The sequence below is a fragment of the Parasteatoda tepidariorum genome, chromosome 8 (assembly GCF_043381705.1).
Source record: "Parasteatoda tepidariorum isolate YZ-2023 chromosome 8, CAS_Ptep_4.0, whole genome shotgun sequence".
In the NCBI taxonomy this organism is placed as follows: domain Eukaryota; kingdom Metazoa; phylum Arthropoda; class Arachnida; order Araneae; family Theridiidae; genus Parasteatoda; species Parasteatoda tepidariorum.
Window position 1 is genome coordinate 80,578,376 of NC_092211.1, and position 12,465 is coordinate 80,590,840.

General features: G+C 31.1%; 1 protein-coding gene across 1 annotated transcript in view; it reads right to left on the reverse strand.

Annotated features, from left to right (window-relative positions):
- The window catches only part of LOC107452923 (uncharacterized), a 15,441-nt gene extending 7,775 nt beyond the window's left edge, over positions 1-7,666 (reverse strand). Inside the window, exon 1 of the mRNA XM_071183939.1 lies at positions 6,214-7,666. Within this exon, the coding sequence (XP_071040040.1) occupies positions 6,214-7,245 (1,032 nt within the window). The 5' untranslated portion in view covers positions 7,246-7,666. The remainder of the gene's footprint in view (positions 1-6,213) is intronic.
- Between the last annotated feature and the right edge of the window lie 4,799 nt (positions 7,667-12,465).

Consider the following 12,465-nt stretch of genomic DNA (forward strand, 5'->3'; position numbering starts at 1 on the left):
AGAGTAGAAACAATATTTCGGCTTGTACATCCTATCTAGGAGGCTTTGGTACGACCATCATCCAAAGCCATCATCTGATGCTTATTTTCACACAAGTTTCTAGAGACTGCATTCTAACTATGGAACCCAGTAATGCACATGCGCATTGCTTGAAAGTTGTTTTGAAAATTCCCTGCTTATTCCCTACTCATCTATCATTACGGAACACAGTAGGATGATCATTTCTGCCCATTTATATTATTTGAAAGGAATATGCGAACTGACTAATGAAAAACAAATAATTACTGGGAAAAAAATTTTAATGATGAAAACTAATTTTTTTATTTATTTTATATTAAAAAGTTGATTTGCCGGAAAAAGAAAACACAGTACAATTTTTTTCTTTTATGATTAATTTTTTTACTTCTTCAAACTTTCTTTTCTTATTTTCTTTAAAACTATTCCTCACTAATTTTCGTGTCCCGCAGTGGACTGATCGTTAAAAATCCTCATAAGTTGGAGGGTATGGATTTCGCGTGCAAGTCGTCGGGCTACCGATCAAAATTGTGATGGCATGTCTTCGGATCATCCTCAGGGATGTTTCCCAGACCGTCGCCAATAGCCCATTGTGCAGCTCTAGTGCGACGTAAATGAACAAATCAATCAAACACTAATTTTCGTTAATTTTTGTTGTTTGAGATAGGTAGGTATTTACCTCACTTTACAGCTACATAATGGACTACTGGTGACGGTCTGGAAAACAATCCTGAGGATGATTGAAGAAAGGCCATCACAATTTTGACCCTCTGCAAGAGAATGACTCCCTGCTTAGCGGCCACCTGCACGCGAAGTCGAGCATTTTACTCTAGAACAGTTTCACTCGGGCCGATACCGCGAACCCTCGGTTTCTATGCAGGTTGGTCATAGTCGCAACCCATTCGCCAACTGAGCGTAGCCAGTTATGCTTGACTTTAGAGTTCTACTAAAAAGGCCGTGTCTTTACGATGAGTTCATTGAAGTATACACGTATGAAATAGAATGAAGGGTCGTTTTAACTGCTTTAGATTCTCACACCTCTGATTGCTGCCGAATGAGAACTTGGTTGGTGAAATATATTCTCCAACGAAATGCTCATCAATCGAGTTCTTCTCTCTCGATGGTGGTCGGAGGTGTGTAAATCGTTTAAAATGTGAATGGTTTGGTGCCCTTCTGAGCCAAGAGGCTGATTTTGGGTACCTTCGATAACAGACATGTGTCCATGAACCAGAACGCATGTTGTATTTAAGAACCATTATGAATTAACAGACCTGTGTGTGCATTCTCTAAGAACCAGCAGTCATAATGTGGGTACCTTCATAAACCAAGAGTTCTTTCTTCCATTTACCAATAGGTTAAATGAGGGGAATCTCATCAACCTACATTCTTGTATGTGTACTCAGACTGACGTCTAGTATGTTACGTGTGGAGACCCTCAAGAACAAACCAACTTATGAGTGAACCTTTAAATAGTCGAAATGAAAATAAAACGAGAGTAAACTCTTTATATTATAACCAAATGTTAGTAGCGTGTGGTAAACTTCCAATACATTATAATGTTAATTGGTATAGGTACTTTCCCATATTGAAATCTTCATCCGTATGTTAATTTTCAACCTCTGCTTATAAGTAAGAAATTTAAGTTTCGTTTGAGACTGAATTAATCAACGTGCTAGACCCTTATCAGTAAACTTGGAGGGGGAAAAAAACTTTTTTTTTTCAACTTTGAAGCGATTTTCGAAGTAAAAAACTTTTTTACCTCAGAAATTTAGTAAAAGAGTGAACGATGTGTTTTGTCTCTTCAGAAATTTAGCCATTCGTGAAAATAATGCCAAGTTAAATTAATCACTTAAAAAAAAAAAAAAAACATTTGTTTCTCTACTTTAAAATTATTTTCGAAATCAAAAATTCTATTTTACCGTGAATTTAAATTGATTAAATTTTAAGTTTGCTTTAATTACTTAGTCATTTCTTAATTTTAGATAAATTGGTTAAATAAAAGTGATAAAAAGTTGGAGAATAAAACTTCTGAGTAAAAAGTTTATTGCAAATTAATTCTTAATGGAATTTGTTTTATTGGTTGGAGGTACAAAATATACAAATTGCATTTTAAAATGTAAAGCAAACAATATGTTTTTAAAGTATCATAAAGTAAATGGTATAGTGGAGAAAAAAAAATATATATTAAAATTTTGTTCCTTCCACCAATTGCAATTACTGTCACCATACACATTTTAAATTTACAAACCAAATTATAGAAATTTGGTTTTAAATTATTGTGTTTCCTTACAAAATTTGATCTTGCTTAAGGTAATAAGTTACATTATTTTATGCAATTACAATTTAAAATGTCACTAAATTTTTATTTTTAATGTCTTTCCATTACTGTTTAAGTCTATACAGTTAAGTATAAAAATCAATAATGTAAAAAATTTTAACATTAAGTTAATTATGAGATGAATTTTACTTAATTGTCATAAGCAAAAGTTAATGTTTTGAAAAAAAATCTCCCTTATATTGCTAAAAAATTTAAAACTAGTTTTATTGATTTGCTATTCATTTCAAAATTTAAATGTGGTTTTTTTTATATTGCCATTATATATATTTAAATTTATGAAGTTAAAATACTCAAATACATTACTAGACAAAGGAAAAAGTAAAGGTAATAATTAAAACATTATTTAGAATATTGTGAATAATAAGAGAAATACAAATGTGAACTAAGAAAAAATATTTATTCAAATCATAAAATTGAAAACTGCCAGCAGTTTAACAACACAGACTATCTTGATGTGAATTAATAAATGTTACACAGAGCAATGTTTACAATTTACAAAAATTTGTATCTAAAGAAAAAAGGACTAATAAATATACGGATCATTAGAATTACTTTATAACTAACAGAGACTATATATTAGAAATTGACACTGCTTTGAATAACTGCTTCATGACATACTTCTAATGGCTGAAAACTGATCTTGCATTAATTACACAGATTGACACCAAATGATGACATCATGAAGTTACCTAGTAGAACTGTAGAAAATGTTACACAATCATGCTTTAAATTAAGAGATTATATGCGTATGTATTAAAAAAAAACTCATTTAAAACAATTAACCTAAAGAAAAGGTACCCTCTTCTCTAATTAGCTACAAACTCATAAAAAAAAGCCTAGCTGCAGCTATTAAATTTTTAACTGAAATTTACATTAATAAAATACGGCACACATATTTATTTAATAACATAAATGAAACCAACTAGTAACTTTATATGTGATTAAAATGGGCTGAGTTTTAAAGGCTTTAGGTACATAATTTTATACACATAAAATCAAACCTTGTTAAAAGTTGCATATAAGGATTAACAAATTCTCCAAAAACAAGACTCTTGACCATAAGCTGATAACTCTTTTGCTTTTATAAGTGTTTAGAAAACAAAAAAAAATTAAGAAATTACTACACAGCAATTTTTTTTAAAAGATATACTAAAATAGAAAGGAAAAAAAAAATGATTTCTGTTGAAAATAAAAAGCATTCTTTATTTCTTATTATTTCACCAGAAGTGTAAAATATAAAAATTAAGCACAAAATTTCCTCAATACTTAAGGATGCTGATTCTCTATTGGAAATAATTTGTACAATACTAACAGGAATTCACAGATAAACGATTTACTAGTTTCTGCACTTATGTGAAGAAACTTCAAATTTTTTTTCTTCTTCTTAATGTTATGGAAAAATTTCTTTCTTTTTTAAAAAAACAATAAAAAAAGGAAAACTAAATGCGGAAAATCATTTAGTCGTAACAAAATACGAGGATTCTCTTAAAACAGTCGATTATGATGTGAGGGAAGAATAGAGAGATTTTTTTTAAAAACATATTCCTCCCACAGTGAATTATTTTATGCTATCAAATCAAGGGTAATCGTCTCTTAATACCATACTTGATGTGCTATGAAGACTTAAGTCATTCATTTTGTTATATATGTTATCGGCAAAGTACGAAAAAGCCTAGGCATTGTGTATTATGGCAGAGAGTTTTTAGGCACTGTATGAAAGATGAGAATAATTACATACTACAAAAATTCAAAATGTTAGGATGCTGAACAAGTATAAAAATTCACATACTGACTTCTTCCCCAAAAATTTTGAAGCATAGAGAACACTTCTTAACCATGTGTGTTTATAATATCATATGATTACTTCTACAAGAGCTTGTTGTATAGGATAATCCAAAAACATCACATGAAAACAACACAGTTTAACTATAAAGCAATATAATAATCGATAAGCAATATTAAGTTCAGGATTAATAAAATTGTGAAAAACTGATGCAGCGGTTAAAAAATAATCTTTTTTTATACATCGCAATAATTAAATGTGATATTTTTGCCCTTTTTATCTTAGTAACATGTTTTTTTTTTAATAAATTTACTCCTTTATTTAATAATATGCATGAAAAATATAGCATCTAGATCAACACATAAAAGTGCAGAATCAGAAGCCTGTTCTACATATTTGAAAGAAATATTATACCGAAAATGATGTTTATCCAAAATCTAAAAATAAGCAAAATTATTAAAAAATGGATACAATATCCATTACACAGCTCACAATGGATGCAATTACAATATTTTGCGCAACTAGTTATTTCAGTTAGCATGATATACCAACAATTTTGGTCAAATATATTTGATGTTAACACAAAAGTTTTAGCTTTTATTAAAAGCAAGTTCGATAATTTCTTGAGAGAGGTTGATGGCAACAGCTTACAATGAATAGAAATTAAAATATTAGAATTTGTTCTTAGGATGTGTTTATTAAGTAGTAATTAGAGATATTATTAAATTTTTGAAATCAAACTACAAGAATTTTTTAAAATAAATAAAAATAACATGGATAAAAATAGAAGTTTTAAGAAAGCAAATATGATATAAAGGATAAGTGAAACAGGAACATTGCTGTTTGCCACTTCAATACAAACAAATAGTACATTATAATTGCCTATACAAATAAAAATAAAGTTTATACTGGTTTCCCTTTATATGTTGATAGAGGAAAAAAAACTACTTATATTATTAACTGCTATGACTTCGCATAATTAGAGATAAAGTAATATCCTGGCACTTTTGCACGGTAGGATTTGAAATAGCATTATTACGCTTAACTCTTTTTATTTTTAACCAAAAATAGCCGCCGTTGTGGTGCAATTTTTCTTTTCTTTGTTAGAAGCAAAGGATTGAGAGGAGTGGTAAAATTATGATGAGCCAACAACTTTACTTGAGCTGACTTATATGTGTCGTTTAAAATTTTAACTTGATGCATCTTTGATACCATAAATCATATCACTAAATTTTTTTATCAAATCCTCTTTTGCTTCAATTAATGATTAGTTCACTGTACCACTTTACTTTAAAAGTTCTGTAACTATAACATTTTCTTCAAAATCTTTATCAGCTTTATCCGTATCAATACATAAATTAGTTGCCTCCACACCCACTTTATCAATGCATTGTTTTGACTGCAAGTACCTGCATGTCAAATGAATATGCTTGCACATATTATTTTTAATACTTGCATCTATACATGTGCAAGTATATGCATGTAAACAGGAATCACATTCATCACAACGTAGTCGACAGATACAGCTTTTATTGTTCTTTTTTACCATATAAGCTGTCGCAGGGTCATTTGAAGAAAGTACAATGTAGGAATCATTTATTTCACTAAAAAAATCAAGAGATAATGCAAGGCTAGTTTTATGCCTCAGGCGCAAGTCACTCAGCTTTGGAACTAGCTTGCCTTTATGTAAAATAACTAGTCTATCAAATAGTTTATCTCTGATAAATTTCATAATCTGAATAACAGATTTGTCTAACCGTTTCACCTTTTTACCCTTGAAATAAATATATTTCAGTGTCCGTTGCATACTTTCAAGATGCATGTTGGTATTGATTCTAAGGTTTGTTCAATAACAGTAAGCCCAGCACGCTGAATTATTTCCATAAAACTGAAAAAAAGTAGTCTCCTAACTGCTTTAGTTCATCATTTAAAGAAAACGTATCTTTAGTTTTTTTAAGCAGAACTTCAAATGTATTTACATCAATTTCGTACATCAAAGTTTTTAGAATTTTGTACACAAAAACGCGGTTTTGTCGTTTTTTATTTTGTTAAGATTGTTTCTCCAGGCATTATCAACATGCCAGGCACAATAAAGTCTGTTAGTAGGGATAGTGTGAAATGTTAATAACCAGGCATTATAATAAGAATCAGCCATATCAGACATAAAAATTGCAGTTGAGATATCCCCTAAAACATCTTTAATCTCATTAAAAAGCACAGCACATGTATCTTGATTGACTTTACTTGAAATCATGAAGTCGCATGGAGGTCCTTGCCTCATGTCATCGAGGACTAGCAATGTTGTCAGTTGAAAATCATAAGCATTTGTGCCATGGGTGCTATCGATATATATGCATTCAGGAGCATATTTAGTTAGCATTTCTTTCTGTGCTTCCGTCATAATAATAAGCACAAAATCATAACTTTGCAAATTTTGATGCTTTGGACAATGGTTCTCTTGAAATTTATAAAACAAAGCATCTTTATTATCTTTGTGATTCACCCAAAGATCAATGCTTGCAGCATCACTTTTCAGACCAAAAGCTTCAACCTCAAATTCCATTTGAATATTATGCAGATCTTTATTTGTTAGCAAATGAACTCTCCTAATTCCAGAAGGAGGGATATTGTCTCTAACACCATCTAAAATTTTATTAAATGAAATCCCTGTTGCAATTTTAGCAGCAAAGAAACTTCTTTCTTCCTCGGTTAATGACAAATGTCCAATTTCATTTGTATGGCCAATATACGTTTTGATATATTTTAGAAGGCACCCATCTGCGGAACTATTCACAGTGAAGCCAGCAGGGCAATAGCCATTTATTTTTCTACTGCCTTGCGTTTTTAAGTGTCTCAGTCCTTTACCTTTATATTTATAGTAACCAGATCTGTTACAGATGAAGAACTGTTTTTCCACACCAGTTGTAGTATGGGCAACACCACGCTCTTTAACATAGCTAACAGCATTATCATTCTCCAGTTTAGCTTTCCAGGCTACAAAGTCATTTTCACTTTCAAATGGAAGAGTTTCTTCTTCAATATCAATGTCGTGATCTGCTTCAAAATGTATTTTTAAATCCTTCTTTGATCCCTTAAAATTTAAGCACATTTAGTTGAAGTTTGAAATTTAAGCACATGTTTTCGTAAAGTTTTTCTATTTTTAAACATTTTTCTGCAAGAACTACATTCGAGACTGCTTGTGGCTCGATCTGGATCATGATCAACACTTTGCTCAACATCCTCAGCAACATTTTGGAAAACAATAGGACTGTCCGTATCCAAAAAATCATCGTCCGTTTTCCGTTCCATGTCGCCAGCATCAGTATGAGAAACCATAGGTTTGTCCATATCCAAAAAATCATTATCCGAATTCCGTTCCAAGTCGTCAACAGTATTAATGCAAGTTGCGTTTTTTATAAAAATCATGGGACATAATAACACAGCAATTTAAGCGAGACAGCAGAGGCAAGCAAAAATGGCGATCAAAACAACATTCGAAAAATCCCACTCTCAGTGAAGAAAGTGCATATTTCCCTAAGTATCAAAGTTTGAAAGCAGGCCCTAGACAATTCTTATTTTCGCTACTAGGTGGCACTAGAGGGTTCGGGAATTTCGCAAATTATAGAGCAAAATTCGTTGAAGGAAGATAGTAACGCCTACTTTTAAAATATAGTAACTAGTAGATTGATGCTTTGACTTTGCATTTTATATCATACTTATAATTTTTGATATTTAGTGGTGAAAAAATTAATTAAAATAAAAAATACTAAACTAAAAGTAACTTAAAAATTATTTCAGGACCGGAAAGTATAAAAACTGAGCCGAACGTGGTGGGTTAATAATTTTTTCACCTTCAGTGATGCTCCTGGATTTCTCGTCCCTTTCCAGATATGATAAAATATCTAATAATTTAATAAAATCCATCACTGGACAATGAAATTAAGCTAGCTAGTAAAAAAATGCTTATGTATCACACAGTTCTAATAATTGACTGGGAAACAGATACAACATCAGATGGTACAGTCAAACCCCGTTAACACNATAAATAAATGTGATTTAAAATTTAACCATTTTAAGGTAAGCAAGCCTCAGTAAGCTTTATAATAGCAAACAACAAAAATGTAAACATTAAAAGATATCAATCACTGGATAGGCATAAGAATGATAAGATAAGATGAGATGTAATCAGCAAAAACCCACTCAAAGTAAATCAACAAAAAGCTTTGACGCGAATGCGTTCTCTTTTCTGATTGGCTTAAAACTGCATCCTCGCTTGGATTGGCTACTTCTTTCATACTGTCACGTGATACCTTAGATTTCATTGGCTGGTGCGACACTATCATTGGATTTATATATATATAGATTAGTTTATAATAAAGAAATACAATTTTCAGTTTAAAATTGAAATAATAATCAAAATCAAAAACGTAATAAGAAAGGATGATGAAAAAAAAAGTACATACAATACTTTTAAATTAGATATAAAGGTATTGTAGATTATAGATTAGTGCGACGAACTCTTTGCGTCAGCTTATAACCCTCTCTGTAATTCCAATAACAAAACTATTGGTTGAAACTATTGGTTGGGGACAACAGAAAGGTTGTAGAGAAAAATCAAAGACTGTTGGCTGCTTGGAGTGATTTGTAGAGTGATTGGAGTTTGGTCCTATAAAAATATTTGTGAACAATAAGTTTTATTGATTTTACAGCTTTTATAAATTTTATGATGATAACAATCAACGAAATCTTCTTTTCATTTGATAAAACTGGATCATAACTTATGATTTATCAGTCATGATTTTATCATAATTTTCTTTTAAGAGTATTATTTATTAGAGAAGTATTTAAACTTTTTTAAATGTAAAAATTAAATTGACTATAAAATATTTTATTACTTAAAAAATAATTATTTCACAAATAATTATCAAGGTGTTGTGAAAATTTGGAAAACACAGTTTCCGATATTTCCATTTGGTATATAGGGATATCGACTTTCGCAATTCTAGAGCTCGAATATGCCACCGTGCGGTGATTCAAGAATTGAACGCAACAGGTAAAGCCAACGGTTAAATCTGGGACTTAGGCTGATGATTAATACGAAATTGTAAAATGTCTGAAAGTTTGGGTTTCAGCAATAGAAATTGCTGCTTTCCACAATGTCACTCGAGATGACGTTAGTTTTCATACTTTTCCTAAAGAAGAGGAAATTGTTTTTGTCGACGGAAAAAAAGAAAATAGAAGAAACTTGTGGATAAATAAGCTACGCATCTGAAAGACAGTTACAAGACACATGCTTGTGTGTTGGAAACATTTTTTAAAGTTCGAAACTATATTTTACCCTGTATGTATGCATATATATGATAATTTTTCCTCTGAAATATTTTTATTTTCCTAAAAATAAAGCCCTTCTATTTTAGAGGATTCATAATTGAAATTAAATTTCTGCTTCATTTATCTGGTTAAATATTAATCTTATAACTGGATGAAAAGTATGTTATTTTAAGTAAAGATAGAATTTGGCATTTGTACATTTTTTGAAGATATGTTTGGTTAAGCGTAAGTAACCAAAGGATAAAGATATTCTTGCTTAATTTTTATGAGAATAAGTATTGATGACTTACCTTAAAATTTATGAGTCCTCTGCTTTATTTTGCTCGAAAAAGAATTTTATTGGAAGTAAAGAAATGCATTATTTATTTATAAAAAGCATTTATTGGTTAAATGGAAAAGTATTTACAACACCACATATTTATAATGTGGTTTCAATTAACCCTCCGCGTACGGCTTCCGCGATTTGAGCGGGGTATCTGTTTCGACCCCCACTACGGGTAACGTGAAAATCGCGGCCGAAGAAATTTTTCCACTGATTTCAATACGGATCCCGTCATTTCCCCGTGTACGACCATCATCCAAAGCCATCATCTGATGCTTATTTTCGCTACTAGGTGGCAGGAATTTCGCAAATTATAAAGAAAAATTCGTTGAAGGAAGATAGTAACGCCTACTTCTTAATAAAGTAACCAGTAGATTGATGCTAGAATGGTAGAAATAGCGAGAACCTGGGTACACAGCCGCTAGGCGGCTTTAACCCATTCATCGGATTTGCATAGTTCTATGATGTTGTTTCAGTCACTAAGGATAGATTGATGCTTTAACGTTGCATTTGATATCATACTTATAATTTTTGATATTTAGTGGTGAAAAAATTACTTAAAATAAAAAATACTAAACTAAAAGTAACTTAAAAATTATTTCAGGACCGGAAAGTATAAAAACCGAGCCGAACGCGGTGGGTTAATAATTTTTGATGCTCCTGGATTTCTCGTCCCTTTCCAGATCAGATATGATAAAATATCTAATAATTTAATAAAATCCATCACTGAACTAAAAAATTAAGCTAGCTAGTAAAAAAATGCTAATGTATCACACAGTTAATACACTGGGAAACAGATACAACATCAGATTGTATTACCTTTTTCTGACGCCATTTGCCCGAGACTGCAGCGCCACCTATAGTTTATTTGAATCGCGAATAGTCTTCTTAAAGCTAAAGGTCACCAAAGAGTCGCTTAAGTTCCACCAAAGTATTACCAAGCTTCACCAAAGTATGTTTAAATCTTATGCGCAGTTACAATGAAAAATCAAGACGAGTAAAATTAAAAAACTAATTTAAACTATAATTCAGGCAAATTATCTCCGCCGATAATATTTTCCATGATCGTAGACATAAATACTCATTTTAATGTAAAAAAAATATTAATATTTTTTAAACCCGTTTTGCCTGTTATCTAAGATTTTCAACTCCCCACTCTGTTATTGATGGCTTCAGGTTTTGATGTTTTTGTTTTCGCGCTCTCTTCATGCACAGTACTGTGCAAATTGATTAGGACAAGCTTTATTTTTCATTATTTCATTGTATTATACCACAGGGATTTCTCACTTTATACTGGTTTCTAATATATTTTTCTACAAGAAGAAGTACGTCTTGACCTAGTCTAAACTGATGCGATGGTGAAACGTAGAGGTATAAGGCATTTGTTGTCTTTAAGTAGCTGTAAGAATAAGTTTATTGAAACTGGGTGACAAGTATCCAAAACACTAATTCACTGATGCAAAAATTACTGCTCAATTATTCTAGATACATTATTTCTGGATTTCATAAAAATTTTTTTCTTCAAGTATGTACGTACGTACCACTAAACAGATTTTTTGTAAAAGGATTTTGCTCAACATTTGTCAGATAAAGTTCTGAAGAACTTATCAAGGAACGCAGCGTCCTATCAAACCATTGAGCATTCCCAAAAACAATTTTGGGCTTATTTAACATTTGGAAGCTTCGTACCAATTGAGAATGAATAATTAACTCCAAAAAATGCAATCCAATACTGCAAAACAAAGTGTCTCATTAAATACAAACTTTCTGTATGGTTTCTGATTTTTTTATTTTGCAGAACACCCTGGTTATTTTCCTCTTTTTTTATTTTGCAGAACACCCTGGTTATTTTCCTCTTTTTTTTATTTTGCAGAACATTACAACCTTAAGTATTTGAAGGTCAACTTATATGTTATACTTTGAATTTATTATATGTAAAATACGTAGAAAGGAGTTTTCAAAATTCAATCTTTTAAATTTGAATAATTGGCGCGGCCAATGCACAACGCGAACGGGGTGAGACCTCTTAACTGATTACGTTTGAATGTTAATGTTTCGGATTGTTAATGTCGGAAGCAAGAAAAGAGGTTCTTTTACGTAACTAACTCTGCTTTGTTCATGTTTGACAAAGGGAAAAACCTCTTCGCACACTTTGGAACCGGTTTAATATTCAGAACGATAAAGAGGACTTAATGAGGTTGCTTTAAGATCGTTTAACAGTTAACTTAGCTACAGTGATACACGAAAGTCAGCATACACCTTTCAAAATGAAAAGAAACTTATTTATTTCAAATATTTACCTAAGAATTGAATTCAATTTAGCTTAAATTGATTAGAAATAAAAAATTGATGAGCAAAAACAGCAGTTTTTTTATCATTAGACATAAAATAATATAATATATTGGAGAATCAGTCATTTCGCAAGTCACGAAAGTGAACATACAGGAAATTCTATGTTTGAAATTTCCATATTTTAATATTTAGTTAGTCCACCTTTTGAATTTAAAACACCTCTCATACGATTAGGCATTGAATAGACCAGTCCTTCGGTTACAGTGCGGGGGGATTTTTTGCCATTCTTCAAGCAATGTCTTTTTAAGATCGTCTTTGTTTTTAATTTGCCTTTTTCTGATACTTCTGTCCAGTTCATCCCATAAATTTTCGATAGGATTAGGG